General features: G+C 34.9%; 1 protein-coding gene across 4 annotated transcripts in view; it reads left to right on the forward strand.

The window, feature by feature from the left end:
• LOC150102833 (uncharacterized) overlaps positions 1-21,104 on the forward strand; it is a 630,466-nt gene that overhangs the window by 310,793 nt on the left and 298,569 nt on the right. For 3 of the 4 annotated variants that reach the window (XM_090398795.1, XM_090398796.1, XM_090398797.1), the window contains one exon: positions 556-1,194. In XM_090398795.1, the coding sequence (XP_090254921.1) occupies positions 556-1,194 (639 nt within the window). The remainder of the gene's footprint in view (positions 1-555; positions 1,195-21,104) is intronic. The other variant, XM_090398798.1, reaches the window with a different exon arrangement.

Raw genomic sequence — 21,104 nt, forward strand, 5'->3', positions numbered from 1 at the left:
TTAACATAAACAGAATGTCTTCACAAACTACAGCAGATATCTCAACACTTAACAATTTTATATTACAATAAAGAAGATTAAAAATAAGTACATCAATTTTAAATGCTTTGCATTTCATGTTTACCATAGTATATCAATAATGGATATTATTGATATACTATATTCTAATGATATATATGAGAATAGAGAACAATTGTAAAAAGATTCATAATTGTAAATTATGACTATTTTAACAAAAAGTGTCATAGAAGTTTGCTTGCATTCAAATATGGATGAAAACGATAACTTAATTTCTTGCAAACTTGAATATACTATCCAACCCACTGGAAACCTACATGACTACCTGTATAATCATAAATGGAAGTCACAGTTCTGCTTTCTCCAGTGGTCCTTGAGGTTCTGCCAATGTGATTTCAGAAATGATCATAATCGATCTGAAGAATGAGGCTTTCCATAATACTGGGCAAAAATATACATAATCTGTCATAGTATAATATAACTTATATTTTGTAATTCATAATTCACAAGACAGCTAATGCTTTTTTTCTCCCTTAGGCATTGAGATGCAAGATCCATGCAACTTTATATCGTCATCACTAAGAACTCCTGGCAGTTCTGGTAATGCAGATAAAAGACAAGATTTTGTCCATTTGAAGAACGAGAGAGAGCTGGATGTAAAGGAAACTGTTAATTTCCTTCTGAGTGAGGTAAACAAATTACTTACAAATAACAGTGATGAGAATAACTGTCATTCAAAGCTACCAGATGATAATGCATACCACAAAACTTTGCACACCTTAGATAGTAAATCCCAAGGACAGAATCCTCTTAGGAAAAGTAAATGCTCTGAATTATATAAAGAGCTTGAAGGCAACCTACATAGAATGGAAGAGAGAAAACAGACCAACTCAGAAAATCACGCTTGCAGTACTTCTGTGTTATCGGTCACTAAAATCCCTAAGAGGGGGCCTGGAAGACCTAGGAAACGGCCATTAGTATATTCATCAGGTTTACATTTAAATGAAAAGAGTAATCGGATACCTGAGAAATCAAAAGAGCCTACATCTACTACTGTTCCTATATCCACAACAGTTTCAGATAAATGTTCGGTATCTAATGGAGCATTTGTAGTACCTCTTCCAGAAAAATTGCTTCCTTTAATACTCTCAACACAAGAATCTCCTGTGAAACTAGGTAAGTTCCTTTTCAGCACTTGATAATTGTGTGTAACCAGTTGAATAAATTTTAAATAAAATTTACTCAACTGGTATCCCCCCAATAGAAAGGAAAAAAGCAATTGTGATTCCTATCTTTCAGAAAGGTAATAGAGATGATCCTAAAAACTATACAGGTATAAGTATACTAAATTCATGTTACAAAATATATAACAGAATCTTAAATAACAAACTAATGAAATATTCCGAAAATTTTATTCTAGAGGTACAGAATGGATTTAGAAAAGGACGATCATGTATAGACCCAGCCTTTTGCCTAAAATTAATAATAGAGAAAAGAAGAGAATATAATTTAGAAACGCATATTGCATTTATTGATTTTGAAAAACTATTTGACAAAGTTAAAAGAAACATATTATTTAACATATTAAAAGAAAGACAAATATCAAATAATATCCTAAAAGCTATCACAAGTATATATGAATATAATCAAATGCAAATTAGATTAAATCATGAGCTATCATATAGGAGAGAGATAAACCAAGGGGTCCAACAGGCATGTCCTCTCTCAGCAACTCTTTTTAATATTTACTTAAATGAAATAATAATAAAATGGAATAAAAATTTACATCAAGGAATTAAACTTTCTCCTACACTCAACTTAAACACTCTCCTCTTTACCGACGACCAAATAATAATTACAAATTCTGAAGATAACTTACAGAAAGCTATTTTAAATCTAAATGAGATATCCAAAGATTATGGTATGATAATATCAATGGAAAAATCAAATCCTATGGCCTTTAAAGGACAAGATCTAGCAAGAACTAAAATAGTCCAGGTGCGCCGGCAATATGGGTGATGTGTTCGATGCACACAGGTGCCAGGACAGTAAAGGCGCCAAAGATTTCAGACGAGGAGGAAATACTTAAAAAATATTTTTCATTAATTATATCAAAATAAATTAAAATTTTTTTAAAAACTTTTAATTATATTTTATAGCTTTGTCTTAAACAAATTATTTATAATCACTTATTTGTTATTATTCCTTAAGACCTTATTTTATTCTGATCCTAGTTCTGACAAGAAATTTAATATAAACAAGTAAAAACTTGAACTTGCGTGAGTTTGCTGTTTACAGGACGATGTGCGTTTCAATTTGTTTAATCATGTTCAAACTCACATTTGCTCTAAACATATATAAGAAAATCTGCTGCAGTTTTTAAATTTATTCTATATTCTCTTGTTACAGTGTACGTTCTGTATTGTATCACTAATCAAAAAGGTATCAGTTGAAAGTTTTTGTAATTAGACATAGGACAGTAAAGTGCAGCGCATCATTAATAACAAATAATGTAGTAAGTTTTTTTTTTATTAATATTATAAAAATATACCTAATTTTGAATTTTATTTTACTTTCGAATTTTATTCAGTTATAATAAAATTTATTATAATTGAGCATTTTTTCTATATAAGGTGCAATTTGCAAATGATTTTCTTGCAAAATAACATTAATTACTTTGCAAGAATAGACTTCTCTGGCTAATTGGTTCAAAAGCTATATTTTGGTGATTACACCACATTTTTTATTATTTAGTTATACAAAATACTGAAATAATAGTTCCCAACAAGTTTCGTAAATAGTAGGATTTACATCTTCAGGGGGTAAATAGTATAACTTAAAGTTTAAACAAGAGAATTAATAAACACATATCATAACCATCTGGCTATTCATAAACTGAAATAACAGAATGCAGATATAAAACATTGACGTTGAACAATACTGGACGATGTCACGTGATCTTGTTCTCGTTCACACAGTCCGAACTCAGACTGGGGTAGATTTTTAATTAGAGCTGACCACACTTGAAGGAGAATTAAACCTTGATTTTTATTGCATTGGGTTGGGTTTTTCAGCATATTAGCAGCTTCTTTAAATTTTCTTATATAACTGTTGTTTTCTATGTATGACATCGTCGTTTTTTTCCAGAGTACATCATGTCCAATGGAAGTGGTATGGAAAGCAAGACCTGTTTTTTGTTCTCTTTTGTATTGTACATCTTTTTGGTGTTCAGCCGTGCGTATTTCTCCAGATCTTCCTGTCTGTCCTACGTAACAAATCCCGCAAGAGTAATGGATTTTGTAGATTCCTGGTTTTTTAAGAGGACGATGAGGTGGTTTTGGTGGATGTAGGAATCTTGAGATTCTTTCCATACAAAGGAAGGCTACTTTTATGTTGTATTTGTTCATTAATTTGGCTAGCTTATCTGTAACATTTTTGATATAAGGAAGCGAGATTGCGTTTTTGTAATCCTGTTTTATTGTGTTGTTAGTTGGAGGCATTTTAAGGGTTCTCTTGATGGTTTTTGTTTCATACCCATTCTGTTGGAGGATTTGTGTTAAGTATTTTAGTTCTTCATTACATCTTTCTTGTGTGCTAGAGATATTGTATGCTCTGTCTCGAAGAGTTTTAATTAAGCTTATTTTTTGTGAAGGATGGTGTTTGAGGTTGCATTTAGAAATCTTCCAGTGTTTGTCGGCTTCCTACATACTGAGAAGGAGAGTTTACTTTCTTCATTAATTTCTAATAGAATATCCAGAAAAGGAATTTTTCTATTTTTTTCTTGTTCTAAAGTGAATTTTATGGTGCTGTGCAAATTGTTGAGATAATCTTTGAAGTTGATAAGTTCATCTGTTGTTCCATTGAATATATCGTCCATGTAGTGTAGCCATATTTTTGGTTTTCTATGGTAATTCTTAAGAACATTGTTTTCAAATTTTTCCATAAATAGGTTTGCTGCCGGTGATAATGATGAACCCATGGCCAGTCCTTTTTGTTCCCAGATTCTGTCTTGATAGGTGAAAAAAGTATTGTTTATACAATGTTTAAAGAGATTTAAGATGTCCCGAGGAAAGAGGTCTTCTAGGAGATTCAAAATTTCTTGTCTCGGGACATTTGTAAACAAGCTGATAATGTCTAGACTTGCTAAGATGTCTGTTGGACCAATATGTATATCTTTCACTTTTTCTATGAAATGTTTACTCTTTTTTATGAAGGAAGATGCTTTTCTTATATGTTGTGAAATCATGTTGGTGAGGTATTTTGCCAAGTTGGAAGTCGGTGATTCTCTTCCATTTACTATTGGTCTTAAAGGTATATCTGTCTTATGGATCTTTGGAACACCATACATTCTTGGTAGCAAAGGATGTTTTGATTGCAAGAATTTTTTAAGTTCTTCCGTCCAGAGAGGCACTTTTTTCATTAGATCATTTTTTTTTTGTGTGTGTGTGTGTGTGTGTGTGTGTGTGTGTCTGCTAAGTCGGGTCTCTGTCTAAGGGTTTGTAGGTGTTTGCATCTTCCAGGAGACATTTTATTTTGTTATCATATTCTGTAGCATTTAAAACGACAGTTGAATTGCCTTTATCCGCTTTGATTATGACAATATTTTTGTCATCCTTTAACGTTTTAAGACAAGTGCATTCGTTGTAAGGTCGGTTCCCATGAGGTAATCTGCTTTTTAATAGCAAGCTGTACTTTCTATATGGATAAGATCTGCTGTGTTGTCCAGTAGATTTCTAATTCCTTTTTCTATTTGTGCTATGATATCAATTTTTAGTAGGAAATATGAGGTCAAGGCGAGGTTAAGACCCTTAAGTAAAAGGTTATTCTCCTCTTTTGTTAAGACTCTCAAAGAAAGGTTAATAACTAGTTTTGAATGATCTAGTAGTTTTTTATGTATTTTTTTAAGGCTGTGGGACTTGATAATATATCATTGTGTATTCTGAAGGAACGTGCCAGAGAGTTGACACCTGCCTTGACATATTTTTTAATATGAGTCTTGCACTTGGTGAAGTTTCTAAAGAGTGGAAGGAGGGCAAGACTGTGCCACTTCATAAAGGAGGTGTCGAACTCAAGCATTGAACTATAGGCCTATCTCTGTGTCAGGTGTTGTGGTTAAGTTGTTGGAGAAGCTTGTGAGAACTAGGATCCAGAGTTGGGTTGACAACAATGGTATAATCTTTGATGGACGGCATGGATTTGCTAAATGGAGGTCATGTTTTTGTAATCTACTTACAATAAAGTGACTGCTTCCTTGGCAGAGGAGAAGGATACACAGTAATATCGTTGGATTTCACAAAAGCTTTTGATGGAGTACCTCATGATAAGTTGACAGTCAAACTAGAGCAGATGGGGTTGGTTGGATATTAGATCAGTGAATTGGATTGGAGATTGGCTATCTGATAGGTATCAACAAGTTGTGTATGGGGGTGCCATATCCAAAAGTTACTAGTGGAATGCCTCAGGGGTCTGTTTTGGGGCCATTACTGCTTAACTTGTATGTTAATGATATTTGCGAAGATTTTGATGGAGATATTCAGTTATTTGCAGATGATGCAAAGTTGGGATGAACCATAAAGAGTAGTGAAGATGTTGTGGCCTTGCAAGAAGACTTGAATAAATTGAGTAATTTTGCAAGCAAATGGGGATATGAGTTCAATGTTGCAAAATGTAAGGTTTTAAAATTTGGAAAACAAAGATGGGATGTGGAATTTATGCTTGGTGAGAATATATTGTTGGAGGTTGAGGAAATAAGAGATCTGGGGGTGATACTGGATAAGGATCTAACATTTAGGGGACACATCGCCAAAATTGTGAAGACAACACAAAGACTTCTGGGAATGATGCAGAGGACACTGAGGTAGGGAGATTCTTGTTCCATTGTATAAGGCTTTGATTAGGCTACACATGGACTGTTGTGCCCAGATTTGGTCACTGGGTTTTCAGAAGGATGAAGAGATGTTGGAAAGGGTCCAAAGGAGACTGACTAAGATAGTTTCTGACCTCTGTAATGTTGAGTATGAGGAAAGATTGAGAAGATTTAATTTTCAGAGTCTGTTGGAGAGAAGGAAGAGGGGAGATATGATAGAGACCTACAAGTTCGTAAGGGGTTGTTATAAGATCAATGGGGGAGAAGTTCTACAGAGAATAGTGGGAGATCAGGGGAGAACCAGAGGTCATCCCTTGAAACTGTATAAAGAGGGTGTGATTAGGGGAGTGAGAGGAAGGTTTTTTCCGTGCAAAGTTGTGAATGATTGGAATGCCTTGCCTGAGAGTGTGGTGTCTGCAAGGAATTTGAGTATGTTTAAGACATGGTATGATGAGATGTGTGTGTGATAAAAGGACCTCCCAGATGAGTCTTTGACTCCCATGAGGTCTTGGGTAATAATAATAATAATATATCTGCATTCTGTTATTTGAGTTTATGAATAATCAGATGGTTATGATTTGTATTTATTAATTCTCTTGTTTAAACTATAAGTTATACTATTTACTCCATGCAGATGTAAATCCTACGATTTACGAAACTTGTCGGGAACTATTATTTCAATATTTTGTATAACTGAATAACAAAAAATGTGGTGTAATCACCGAAATATAGCATTTAAACCAATTAGCCACAGACGTCTACGCATGCAATTACAAACTTACGGTGAGTGCTTTGGGCATAAAGTTATACAACTAGAGAAACTACGCATTAAACATCTCAACTTCATTAACCGTCTAATTTTCCTCATCCGATGCAGAGATAATGATAATAATAATAATAATATATCTGCATTCTGTTATTTGAGTTTATGAATAACCAGATGGTTATGATTTGTATTTATTAATTCTCTTGTTTAAACTGTAAGTTATACTATTTACTCCATGCAGATGTAAATCCTACGATTTACGAAACTTGTCGGGAACTATTATTTCAGTATTTTGTATAACTGAATAATAAAAAATGTGGTGTAATCACTGAAATATAGCTTTTAAACCAATTAGCCACAGAAGTCTACGCATGCAATTACAAACTTACGGTGAGTGCTTTTGGCATAAAGTTATACAACTAAAGAAACTACGCATTAAACATCTCAACTTCATTAACCGTCTAATTTTCCTCATCCGATGCAGAGATAACGAAGTCATCCAAATTTCATCAAAATCAAACGCATATTCCATACAAACAAGGCCACCAGAATTTATCATAAAATGGAACTAGCTTTTCTAAGAGAAAGAATTAGAGTCACTTGAGCTGAATTAGCATTAATTAGTAATAACACTTTTTCTCTTCATAATGAACTGGCCACATCTCTTCCATCCAACCTATGGAATAACATCGATAGTGTTACATTCCACAAAGAACTAGCGATCTCAGAACAGAAGAAACATACTTTAATTCATTCTTTCTTTTAAGGTTACACGCTGAACAGCACTCATATTTGTAAATTTAGGGACACAAAAACACACGTGTCGAACAGATTATTTTATTAATTAGTAATAAAATAAAACTTGACGTTTCGAGGTCATCATTGGAAGAATACAAGTGTATACGGAACAAGCTACATGCTCATGCTCTGTATACCGGTAAACTACATCTGTGTAGTTAGTTAATCTTTTTCCTTGCCTGACCTGTAGTGATAAAAAAAAAAAATAAATAAATAAATAAAATTAAATAAATAAAATTAAAAAAAAAATAATAATAATATATATATATAAAATAAATAAATAAATAAATACAACTACAATAAACTGCTAAAATCCTCATGTATTAATATTCTTCTGGATAGTTCTGATTGTTATTGTATGATTTCTTTCAGTTGCTGTTGAATGCAGGTTGTCTTCTTGTAGTGGAATTTTTCTATGGCTACTTTAGGTTGTTATACAGGTTGTAGATGGGTCCTCCACATTCTTGAAATGGGTAGGCCATCATTTTTGTTGAGATTTCGGTTGTGTTTGAGCATTTCACGATTCTTTAAATTTTCTCTCAAACCAGGTTTTGGTGCAGTGTAGGGACTTTATATTTTTCCAATCAATTCTATGGTATGTTTGGAATGCGTGGTCAGAAAGGCCGGTTTTACCAAAATGGAGGTATTTAATGTGTCGTTTGTGTTCATCTTGTCTGATTGGGATAGTTCGCCCTGTTTCCCCTATGTATGGTATGTTGCATGTGCATTGTATTTTGTATACCCCTCGGTGGGCAAGGTGTGGAAGAGGATCTTTAGAAGAACTGCGTAGGTGTCTTAACTTATTTGGGCGTTTAAAGGTGGTTTTAATGTTGTATTTGCAAAGTGTTCTGTCTATTTTTTCAGAAATGCCTCTAACATAAGGAATGACATTCCTGAAATCTTTTTTTGTTCTTACTGGTATCTTTATGGAGGATCTGGTGAATAGTTTTTTTACTGTATCCATTTTTGATAAATGTTTGGTTGATGATCATGTATTCCTGGTTTAGAGCCTATTCATTAGAACAAATAGTTAGTGCTCTGTGTTTCAGGGTGCTTATGACACCTAGTTTTTGTGTTGGGTGGTGGTAAGAATTTTTGTGTATGTATTGGCCTGTGTGTTTGTAGGTTTGCGGTAAACTGAGAAGGAGAGACAGCCAGAGGGAAGACGTATGACAAGTGTGGGTAGGAAAGGAAGAAAGTTGTTTTTTTCCATTTCATTGGTGGATTGGATAAGTTAGTATTGCTTGTTTAGGTGGCTAAGGAAAGTATTTAGAGCTTCGCAGCCGTGGGGCCAAATGGCAAAAATATCGTCGACATATCTGAGCCAAATTTTGGGCTTTAGACATGCTATCTCTAGAGCATGTTGCTCAAAGGCTTCCATATAAAAGTTATCTATTTGGGGAGAAAGGGGTGAGCCCATGGCTATACCTTCTTTTTGAAGGTAAAAATTGTTTTGCCATACGAAATATCCAGAGCAGAGTACGTGGGCAAAGAGGGCCGTGATGTCATGTGGAAATATGTTTTGTAGGAGCAAGATCGTGTCATTGATTTGGAACACTGGTGAGAAGGGAAGTTATGTCAAACTCACTAATAAATCTTGGTCCTTGAATGTAATGTTTTTAATTTTATCAATGAAATGTATATTTTTTATGTAGGAAGGGGACTGACCTACCAATTCCTTGAGTGTGACAGCTAATTTTTTGGCTAAGTGATAATTTGGGCTGTCAATTCCTTCAACAATCGGACGAAGTGGTGTGCCTGGTTTGCGTATTTTTGGCAGGCCATAAATTCTTGGTGCACGGGCATACTGAGGTATTAATTTTTTTATTGTTTCTTTGGACCGTGTGTGGACGGATTTGATTAATTCAGTTGTTTTCTTTTTTGTAATGTTTTGTGGGGTTGTAGTTTACCATTTGGTAGGTGTTGTGGTCCAATATTAAATGGTTCATTTTTTCAATGTATGTTGCACGGTCTAAAAGGACAGTGGCATTGCCTTTATCTGCTTTCGTGATTATAATGTCTTGGTTATTTTTTAAGGAATTAAGGGCTAGATTTTTGGTTTTGTTTAAGTTGGTGCTTAGCTTTTTGTTTGTATTTAGTATACATGATGTTTCCATTTGTATTTTATCAGCAAATGGTGGGGAGGGATCTTAAACCTCTCTTGATATGATACATGATATCAAGTTTGTTTACTGACCTCGGAGCAGTCGCATAGTTCAAACCTTTCTTTAGCAGCGAGAGTTCACCTTGGGTGAGATTGTTGTTTGATTGGTTGATAACCAAGCAGTGATCAGATGGTGGTTGGTTGCTCCTAACATTGTTTGTGGGCGATTGGATGCTCCTTATGATGTCGGTTTGTGATTGGCTGTTCCTTTCATAGTGGCATCTTGATGGTCTTGTGCTTTTCTGTTGTTGTAGGGCTTGAAATTTCATTACCAATTTTTCTTTGATTTTCAGTAATGAATGCTTGGCCGAGTCGTCAGTGATCCTGTCTAGAATCTCAAAAATTTCTGGAATAAGATAGTCAGATAACTCAAATTTAAGTTGTAGAACTTTGGCTTGGGTGGATGCTAGATTTTTACGTGCCTCATGGATTTGTTCTCGTAACAAGGCTTTTTCCAACCGGGCATAAATATGGAGCGCTTTGGCTGATTTAAACTTCTTCTTTAGTTTAATGCAGTTGGGTAATACGTTGCTGTCTCTACATCGTTTTAAATAGGCTAGTCGATTCGTTAACAAGGAAACGCGTATCTTTAGCTTACCGTAGAGGCTGCACTGCTTGTGGGTCACATCTCCATGGATTATGATGATTCTTTCTTTTAAGGTTACCTGCTGATTAGCACTCATATTTGTAAATTTAGGGACACAAGAACACACGTGTTGAACAGATTATTTTAGTATAGAAGAACAAAATGGTTTCCGAAAAGGCTGATCCTGCATAGATCCAATTTTTACTTTAAAATTATTAATAGAAAAGAGAAGAGAATTCCAAAAAGCAACACACGTGGCCTTTATTGATTATGAAAAAGCCTTTGACAAAATTAGTAGACAAAAATTGTTTAAAATATTAACCGATTTAAACATACTAAACCAACTTTTACAATCTATTCAAGAAATATATACAAGAAATAAAATAGCAGTTAAATTAGAACACACTTCAGAATGGAAAGATATATCAAGAGGAGTACGACAAGGATGTATCCTCTCCCCTCTGCTTTTCAATAGATATATAAATGAAATATTAACAATCTGGAAACAGCATAACCCATTTGGTATACAAATGACCCCACAAATGAAGATAGATGTACTACTATTTGCAGATGATCAAATAGTATTAGCTACATCAGAAGATGACTTACAACGATCATTAAAATCATTAAATGATGTCTCAAAGCAATATAATATGACAATATCCAAAGAAAAAACAAAAATAATGGCATTCAAAGGAGAAAACCCAATAAGAAATAAAATATTGATAGATAATAAAATACTAGAACAAGTAAACCCTTTCAGATACTTGGGATGTGATCTATCATACGAAGAAGAAAAAGACATAGACACTAAAATATCAAACTTTGTCAAATGAATGGCATAATAAATAATATATTTAAGCCATTCCTGTACAAAAACACACTAGAATCAGACTATATAATGTCTTGTCAAAACCATCTCTACTATACAGAAGCGAAACATGGACCATGAAAAGGAAAGATGAAAAACAAATTCAAACAGCAGAAATGAAGTTCCTCAGAAAAACAGCTGGATATACCAAGTGGGACCACAAAACAAATGAAGAAATCTTACAATCCCTAAAATTAAAACCAACTAATTACTACATGAGACAGTATAAACAAAAATCGCTAAATCAAATGGACAACAGCAGACTACCAAAAATATTATACAGATACAAAAATATTATACAGATACAAAAATATTATACAGATACAAAATAAGTGGATAAAGAAGAATTGGAAGACCAAGAAAGAGATGGCATGAGACCGGAACAGGCCACATGGCCTAAATTCAATGTTAGGAAGAAGACTAATAAACTAAAACTTGACATTTCGACCCCTGTATCGAGGTCATCATCGGAAGAATTACGGAACAAGCTACATGCTCATGCCCTGTATACTGGTAGACTACATCTACGTAGTTAGTTAATCCTTTTCCCTAGCCTGACCTCTAGTGATAAAAAAAAAATAAATAAAATTTAAAAATAAATAATAATATATATATATATATATATATATATAAAATAAAAATAATAAATAAATAAATACAACTACAATAAACTGCTAAAAGTCCTCATGTATTAATATTTTTCTGGATAGTTCTGATTGTTATAGTATGATTTTTTTCACTTGCTGTTGAATGTTACAAACACTTCACCAGGTTGTCTTCTTGTAGTGGGATTTTTCTATGGCTAGTTTTGGTTGCTATACAGGTTGTAGATGGGTCCTCCAGATACTTGAAATGGTTAGGCCATCATTTTTGTTGAGATTTGGGTTGTTTGAGTATTTCACATGACTCTTTAAATTTTCTCTCAAACCAGGTTTTGGTGCAGTGTAGGGACTTGGTATTTTTCCAATCAATTCTGTGGTATGTTTGGAGTGTGTGGTCAGAAAGGCCGGTTTTACCAAAATGTAGTTTGTAGATGTAGTTTACCAGTATACAGGACATGAGCATGTAGCTTGTTCCGTATACACTTGTATTCTTCCAATGATGACCTCGATACAGGGGTCGAAACATCAAGTTTTATTTTATTAGTAATTAATAAAATAATCTGTTCAACATGTGTGTTTTTGTGTCCCTAAATTTACAAATATGAGTGCTGATCACCGTGTAACCTTAAAAGAAAGAATCATCATAATCCATGGAGATGTGACCCACAAGCAGTGCAGCCTCTATGGTTAGCTAAAGATACATGTTTCCTTGTTAACGAATCAACTAGCCTTTTTAAAACGATGTAGAGACAGCAACGTATTACCCAACTGCATTAAACTAAAGAAGAAGTTTAAATCAGCCAAAGCGCTCCATATTTATGCCCGGTTGGAAAAAGCCTTGTTACAAGAACAAATCCATGAGGCACGTAAAAATCTAGCATCCACCAAAGCTAAAGTTCTACAACTTAAATTTGAGTTATCTGACTATGTTATTCCAGAAATTTTTGAGATTCTAGACAGGATCACTGACGACTCGGCCAAGCACTCATTACTGAAAATCAAAGAAAAATTAGTAATGAAATTTCAAGCCCTACAACAACAGAAAAGCACAAGACCATCAAGATGCCACTATGAAAGGAACAGCCAATCACAAACCGACATCATAAGGAGCAGCCAATCGCCCACAAACAATGTTAGGAGCAACCAATCACCATCTGATCACTGCTTGGTTATCTTATCAACCAATCAAACAACAATCTCACCCAAGGTGAACTCTCGCTGCTAAAGAAAGGTTTAAACTATGCAATTGCTCTGAGGTCAGTAAACAAACTTCATATCGTGTATCATATCGATTGAGGTTTAAGATCCCTCCCTACCATTTTGGCTGATAAAATACGAACGGAAACATCGTGTATACTAAATTCAAACAAAAAGCTAAGCACCGACTTAAACAAAACCAAAAATCTAGCCCTTAAATCCTTAAAAAAATAAGGATTTAAGGGCTAGAACATTATAATCACAAATGCAGGTAAAAGGCCTTGCCGCTGTCCTTTTAGACCGTGCAACATAGATTGAAAAAATGAACCATTTAATATCGGACCACAACACCTACCAAATGGTAAACTACAACCCCACAAAACATTACAAAAAAGAAAACAACTGAATTAATCAAATCCGTCCACACATGGCCCGAAGAAACAATAAAAAAATTAATACCTCAGTATGCTCGTGCACCAAGAATTTATGGCCTGCCAAAAAATACACAAACCAGGCACACCACTTCATCCGATTGTTGAAGGAATTGACAGCCCAAATTATCACTTAGCCAAAAAATTAGCTGCCACACTCAAGAAATTGGTAGGTCAATCCCCTTCCTACATAAAAAAATACACAACGTTTCATTGATAAAATTAAAAAAATTATGCTCAACGACCAAGATTTATTAGTGAGTTTGACATAACTTCCCTTCTCACCAGTGTTCCAAATCAATGACACAATCTTGCTCCTACAGAACATATTTCCACATGGCATCACGGCCCTCTTTCTTCACGTACTCTGCTCCGGATATTTCGTGTGGCTAAACAATTTTTACCTTCAAAAAGAAGGCACAGCCATGGGCTCACCACTTTCTCCCCCAATAGGTAACTTTTATATGGAAAACTTTGAGCAACCTGCTCTAGGGACAGCATGTCTAAAGCCCAAAATTTGGCTCAGATACATCGACTATATTTTCGCAATTTGGCCCCACGGCCACGAAGCTCTAAATACTTTCCTCAGCCACCTAAACAAGCAACACAAACTTATCCAATCCACCATTTAAATGGAAAAAAACAACTCTCTTCCTTTCCTAGACATACTTGTCACAAAAGGCCTCCCTCTGGCTGTCTCTCCTTCTCAGTTTACCTCAAACCTACACACACACACACACACACACACACAGGCCAATACATACACAAAAATTCTTACCATCACCAACACAAAAACTAGGTGTCATAAGCACCCTTAAACACACAGCCCTCACTATTTGTTCTAATGAACAGGCTGCAAACCATGAATACAAGATCATCAACCAAACATTTATAAAAAATGGTTACAGTAAAAAAACTATTCACAAGATCCTCCATAAAGATACCAGTAAGAACAAAAAAGATTTCAAGAATGCTATTGTCATTCCTTATGTTAGAGGCATTTCTCAAAAAATAGACAGAACACTTCCCAAATACAAACATTAAAACCACCTTTAAACCCCCAAATAAGTTAAGACACCTATGCAGTTCTTCTAAAGATCCTCTTCCACACCTAGCCCACCCAGGGGTATACAAAATACAATGCACATGCAGCATACCATACATAGGGGAAACAGGGTGAACTATCCCAATCAGACAAGACGAACACAAACGACACATTAAATACCTCCATTTGGGTAAAACCGGCCTTTCTGACTGCGCACTCCAAACATACCACAGAATTGATTGGAAAAATACCAAGTCCCTACACTGCACCAAAACCTGGTTTGAGAGAAAATTTAAAGAGTCGTGTGAAATGCTCAAACACAGCTCAAATCTCAACATAAATGATGGCCTAACCATTTCAAGAATGTGGAGGACCCATCTACAACCTGTATAACAACCTAAACTAGCCATAGAAAAATCCCACTACAAGAAGACAACCTGGTGACGTGTTAGGAACATTCAACAGCAATTGAAAGAAATCATATAACAATCTGAACTATCCAGAAGAATATTAATACATGAGGACTTTAGCAGTTTATTGCAGTTGTATTTGTTTATTTATTTATTTGTTTTTATTTTATATATATATATATATATATATTAATTTTTTTTTAAATTTTATTTATTTTTATTTATTTTATTTTTATTTATTTATTTATTTATTTTATCACTAGAGGTCAGACTAGGGAAAAGGATTAACTAACTACATAGATGTAATTTATCGGTATACAGAGCATGAGCATGTAGCTTGTTCCGTATACACTTGTATTCTTCCAATGATGGAAGAATACAAGTGTATACAGAATTTCGACCCCTGTATCGAGGTCATCCAATGATGACCTCGATACAGGGGTTGAAACGTCAAGTTTTATTTTATTAGTAATCAATAAAATAATCTGTTCAGCACGTGTGTTTTTTGTGTCCCTAAATTTACAAATATGTGTGCTGATCACCGTGTAGACCTCATGAAATTGGTTACTTTCACTTCTCTTATGCTGCCTCCACAATGCCCTTTTTCTCTGTATCGCATGCTTAATCTCTTTATTCATCCATCTCACGCCTACCTTATTTAACCTCCTCACCCTTGGAATACATTTAGCCATTGCATCTACTAAATACAGGGTGTTCGGGATAAATTTGACATATTTATAATTAATTATATTTTTCCGTAAGTTACATGTATTAACACACACTTCTCTTCATTTAAAAGTTTGGACCCTTCTTCATTCACATACAAGATGTCAGAAAGGATGGATAGCTGGAACCCACCTGAATCATGGAAGAGAATAACTTGTATCATGATGATTCGTGCCCGCCATCAAAATAAGGATATTACGACTGCTGCCCAATGCTCCCTGAATACAGTAAAAACAATCAGGCATGAACTAGAAACTTGCAATGGTTACTACGAGGATGTAGCAAGAAGAAAGATCCCTAGCAGACGATCTGATTGCGTTCGTACAGCAGAATTCCTCGCAAATCTGCAGGAACAGGTGTTGAAGAACCCTGGCATTGGAATTCGGGCTTTGTTCGTGGAGTTGCTAACTGTAGTCAAGCCCTGGATAACAAGAGTAGGCAATGGTAGGCCGTATGTATGGCAGCAGGATTCGGCCCCTTGCCACACCTCTGGGAAAAGTCAAAAATGGTTGTCTGAAAATTTCTACGACTTCACCAGTCCAAATGTTTGGCCTCCAAACTCCCCAGACCTTAACCCCATGGATTATTTTGTATGGGGCGCAGTTGAAAAAGACACCAATCGCACTTCCAGTAATACAAAAGCCCAGTTAATGGATAAAATTAAAACAGTTTTTGCGGCCCTTCCCAGGGAGACTGTAGCATCAGCTTGTTCGAGGTTCCGAAGCAGAATTGAAGCTGTGATCGATGCTAATGGTGGTTATTTTGAGTAAATCTTGTTGATAGTATTGTAATTAACTCTGCCTGTAATGTTTTTTTGTCAATTCATTAAATTTAATAGATACAAAGAAGATTTTCTTTTTCCTTACGAAACTGTCAAATTTATCCCGAACACCCTGTAGTTTTTGAAAATCCCCCAAGCTGCATTGATTTCTTTTCCAGCTAACTCTTCATTCCATGCTACACCCGCAAGCTGTCTCCTGAGCTCTTCATAATTAACTCCCTTGTAGTTCCACATATATCCTTTTTTCACATGGGTTCTTGGACTGCTGGCAACCACCCAGGTAATCACCTCATGGTCACTTTCACCAACTGGTGGATAATTTGACACCTCATTTATAATTACATCCTCTGATGAGATGACCAAATCCAAGACCCTTAATCCTCGTGTGCCCTCTGTTACATACTATCTGAGATTGTTATCCCTCAAAAACTCAAGAAACTGACTCATTTTCTTTAATTCCAGTTGCTATCTCTTCATTCCAGTCTATATTGCCATAATTAAAATCACCCATAATGGACATACTTTTCTTATTTGTTTGGCTTATTTGGCTATACATTTCACTATCACCACCATCCACATTACCTGGTCTATAACAACATCCCACTAAGAATTTGATTCTATTCACCCCTATCTCACACCATACTGCCTCAGAAACACTGGCCCTATTTTCCTCTTGCAACTCTACCGTGTATGGGCATAACTCTTTCACTATCATCAATAGCACTTCCCCTCCCTTTTTACCCTTTCTATCCATCATCATCATACACATCAAGGATTTAGGCCTAGCATGGCATGTTCCAGCCTTAGAATTCATTGTTGAATCGTTTAAGATTACGTCCTGGTTTTCTTTTTCCTAATGGCTTGTACTTTAAGGCTTGTTTTGGTAATCTTTCTGTTTTCATTCTTTGAACGTGTTCCATCCATTTATGTTTATATTTTTTAATTTTTTCTATTACTGGTTCTTGGTTTAATTCTTTCATAATATCTTCATTTCTTTTGTGATCAAATAGGGTATACTTTGCAGTTTTTCTCTTTTCTCATAAACTTCATTTCTGCTGTTGTTAATCTTTGTTTGTCTTTTTGTTTTATTGTCCAGATTTTGCTTCCATACATTAAGACCAGTAAGGCTAATGTATTGTATACTTTTAGCCTGGTTGTTTTTGAACTAGGTTTGGTTTAAATATAGAGATAATTACACCTGTTATTTTTAAATAATTTGCAATTTTTCGTTTATATCTTTTTCATTTTCATATGTGATCATACATCCTAGGTAGTTAAATGAATTCACCTGTTCTAAGATCTTGTTATCTATTACTATTTTAGTTCTTGCTGGATCTTGTCCTTTAAAGGCCATAGTTTTTGATTTTTCCATTGATATTATCATACCATAATCTTTGGATATCTCATTTAGATTTAAAATAGCTTTCTGTTAGTTATCTTCAGAATTTGTAATTATTATTTGGTCGTCTGCAAAGAGGAGAGTGTTTAAGTGAACTGTAGGTGAAAGTTTAATTCCTTGATGTAAATTTTTACTCCATTTTATTATTATTTCATTTAAGTAGATATTAAAAAGAGTTGCTGAGAGGGGACATCCCTGTCGGACCCCTTGGTTTATCTCTCTTGTATATGATAGCTCGTGATTTAATCTTATTTGTATTTGATTATTTTCTTATATACTTGTGATAGCTTTTAGGATATTATTTGGTATTTGTGTTACTTTTAATATGTTAAATAATATGTTTCTTTTAACTTTGTCAAATGCTTTTTCAAAGTCAATAAATGCAATATGTGTTTCTAAATTATATTTAGATTTCTATCCTTTCTATCCTCACGAAACATATCATACCCTTCCATCTCTATTCCTGTCAGGTTGTCGTCCTCATCTAATCATGTATCACTTATTCCGACAATCTTTGGGTGAACAGACGCAATTAGTGCAACCATTTCATCCGCCTTGTTTCTTATACTTCTAGCATATAAAATGTTACTGAAGTTGAACAATACTGGACGATGTCACGTGATCTTGTTCTCGTTCATACGGTCCGAGCTAAGATTGAGGTAGATTTTTAATTAGAGCTGACCACACTTGATGGAGAATTACACCTTGATTTTTATTGCATTGGGTTGGGTTTTTCAGCATATTAGCAGTTTCTTTAAATTTTCTTATATAACTGTTGTTTTCTATGTATGACATCGTCATTTTTTGCCAGAGTACATCATGCCCAGTGGAAGTGGTATGGAAAGCAAGACCTGTTTTTTGTTCTCTTTTTTATTATACGTCTTTTTGCTCCTCAGCCATGCATAGTGTTACATTCAACAAAGCAATAGCGATCTCAGAACAGAATAAACATACATTAATTCATAAATTCAGCATACTCCTTCAGAAGAAGGAAATACATAAAAAACAACTACATCATTCAAAACTAGTTATTAACCTTTCTTCGAGAGTCCTAACAAAAGAGGAGAATAACCTTTTACTTAATGTTCTTAACTTCGCCTTGACCTCATATTTCCTACTAAAAATTGATATCATAGCACAAATAGATAAAGGAATTAGAATTCTACTGGAGAACACAGCAGAGATTACCTCGTGGGAACCGACCTTACAATGAATACGCTTGCCTTAAAAAGTTAAAGGATGACAAAAATATTGTCATAATCAAAGCGGATAAAGGCAATTCAACTGTCATTTTAAATGCTAAAGAATATGATAACAAAATGAAATGTCTCCTGGAAGATACAAACACCTACAAACCCTTAGACAGAGACTCAACTTGGCAGACACGCACACAAAAAAAAATGATCTAATAAAAAAAGTCCCTCTCTGGACGGAAGAACTTAAAAAATTCTTGCAATCAAAACATCCTTTGCTACCAAGAATGTATGGTGTTCCAAAGATCCATAAGACAGATATACCTTTAAGACCAATAGTAAATGGAAGAGAATCACCGACTTCCAACTTGGCAAAATACCTCACCAACATGATTTCACAACATATAAGAAAAGCATCTTCCTTCATAAAAAAGAGTAAACATTTCATAGAAAAAGTGAAAGATATACATATTGGTCCAACAGACATCTTAGCAAGTCTAGACATTATCAGCTTGTTTGCAAATGTCCCGAGACAAGAAATTTTGAATCTCCTAGAAGACCTCTTACCTCGGGACATCTTAAATCTCTTTAAACATTGTATAAACAATACTTTTTTCATCTATTAAGACAGAATCTGGGAACAAAAAGAAGGACTGGCCTTGGGTTCATCATTATAACCGGCAGCAAACCTATTTATGTGAAAATTTGAAATCAATGCTGTTAAGAATTACCATGAAAAACCAAAAATATGACTACACTATGTGGACGATATTTTCTTCATATTCAATGGAACAACAGATGAACTTATCAATTTCAAAGATTATCTCAACAATTTGCACAGCACCATAGAATTCACTTTATGGTGCTGTGCAAATTGTTGAAAATAGAAAACTTCCTTTTCTGGATATTCTATTAGAAATTAATGAAGAAAGTAAACTCTCCTTCTCAGTATGTAGGAAGCCGACAAACACTGGAAGATTTTTAAATGCAACCTCACACCACCATTCTTCACAAAAAATAAGCTTAATTAAAACTCTTCGAGACAGAGCATACAATATCTCCAGCACACAAGAAAGATGTAATGAAGAACTAAAATACTAACACAAATCCTCCAACAGAATGGGTAAGAAACAAAAACTATCAAGAGAATCCTTAAAATGCCTCCAACTAACAACACAATAAAACAGAATTATAAAAAACGCAATCTCGCTTCCTTATATCAAAAATGTTACAGATAAGCTAGCCAAATTAATGAACAAATACAACATAAAAGTAGCCTTCCTTCGTATGGAAAGAATCTCAAGATTCCTACATCCACCAAAACCACCTCATCGTCCTCTTAAAAAACCAGGAATCTACAAAATCCATTGCTCTTGTGGGATTTGCTACGTAGGACAGACAGAAAGATCTGGAGAAATACGCACGGCTGAACACCAAAAAGATGTACAATACAAAAGAGAACAAAAAACAGGTCTTGCTTTCCATACCACTTCCATTGGACACGATGTACTCTGGCAAAAAAAAACGATGTCATATATAGAAAACAACAGTTATACAGGGTGTTCGGGATAAATTTGACAGTTTCGTAAGGAAAAAGAAAATCTTCTTTGTATCTATTAAATTTAATGAATTGACAAAAAAACATTACAGGCAGAGTTAATTACAATACTATCAACAAGATTTACTCAAAATAACCACCATTAGCATCGATCACAGCTTCAATTCTGCTTCGGAACTTCGAACAAGCTGATGCTACAGTCTCCCTGGGAAGGGCCGCAAAAACTGTTTTAATTTTATCCATTAACTGGGCTTTTGTATTACTGGAAGTGCGATTGGTGTCTTTTTCAACTGCGCCCCATACAAAATAATCCATGGGGTTAAGGTCTGGGGAGTTTGGAGGCCAAACATTTGGACTGGTGAAGTCGTAGAAATTTTCAGACAACCATTTTTGACTTTTCCCAGAGGTGTGGCAAGGGGCCGAATCCTGCTGCCATACATACGGCCCACCATTGGCTACCCTTGTTATCCAGGGCTTGACTACAGTTAGCAACTCCACGAACAAAGCCCGAATTCCAATGCCAGGGTTCTTCAACACCTGTTCCTGCAGATTTGCGAGGAATTCTGCTGTACGAACGCAATCAGATCGTCTGCTAGGGATCTTTCTTCTTGCTACATCCTCGTAGTCACCATTGCAAGTCTCTAGTTCATGCCTGATTGTTTTTACTGTATTCAGGGAGCATTGGGCAGCAGT

Source organism: Typopeltis vanoorti, chromosome 10 (genome assembly GCF_054136105.1).
Source record: "Typopeltis vanoorti isolate ZY-2024b chromosome 10, IOZ_Tvanoo_1.0, whole genome shotgun sequence".
Taxonomy (NCBI): domain Eukaryota; kingdom Metazoa; phylum Arthropoda; class Arachnida; order Uropygi; family Thelyphonidae; genus Typopeltis; species Typopeltis vanoorti.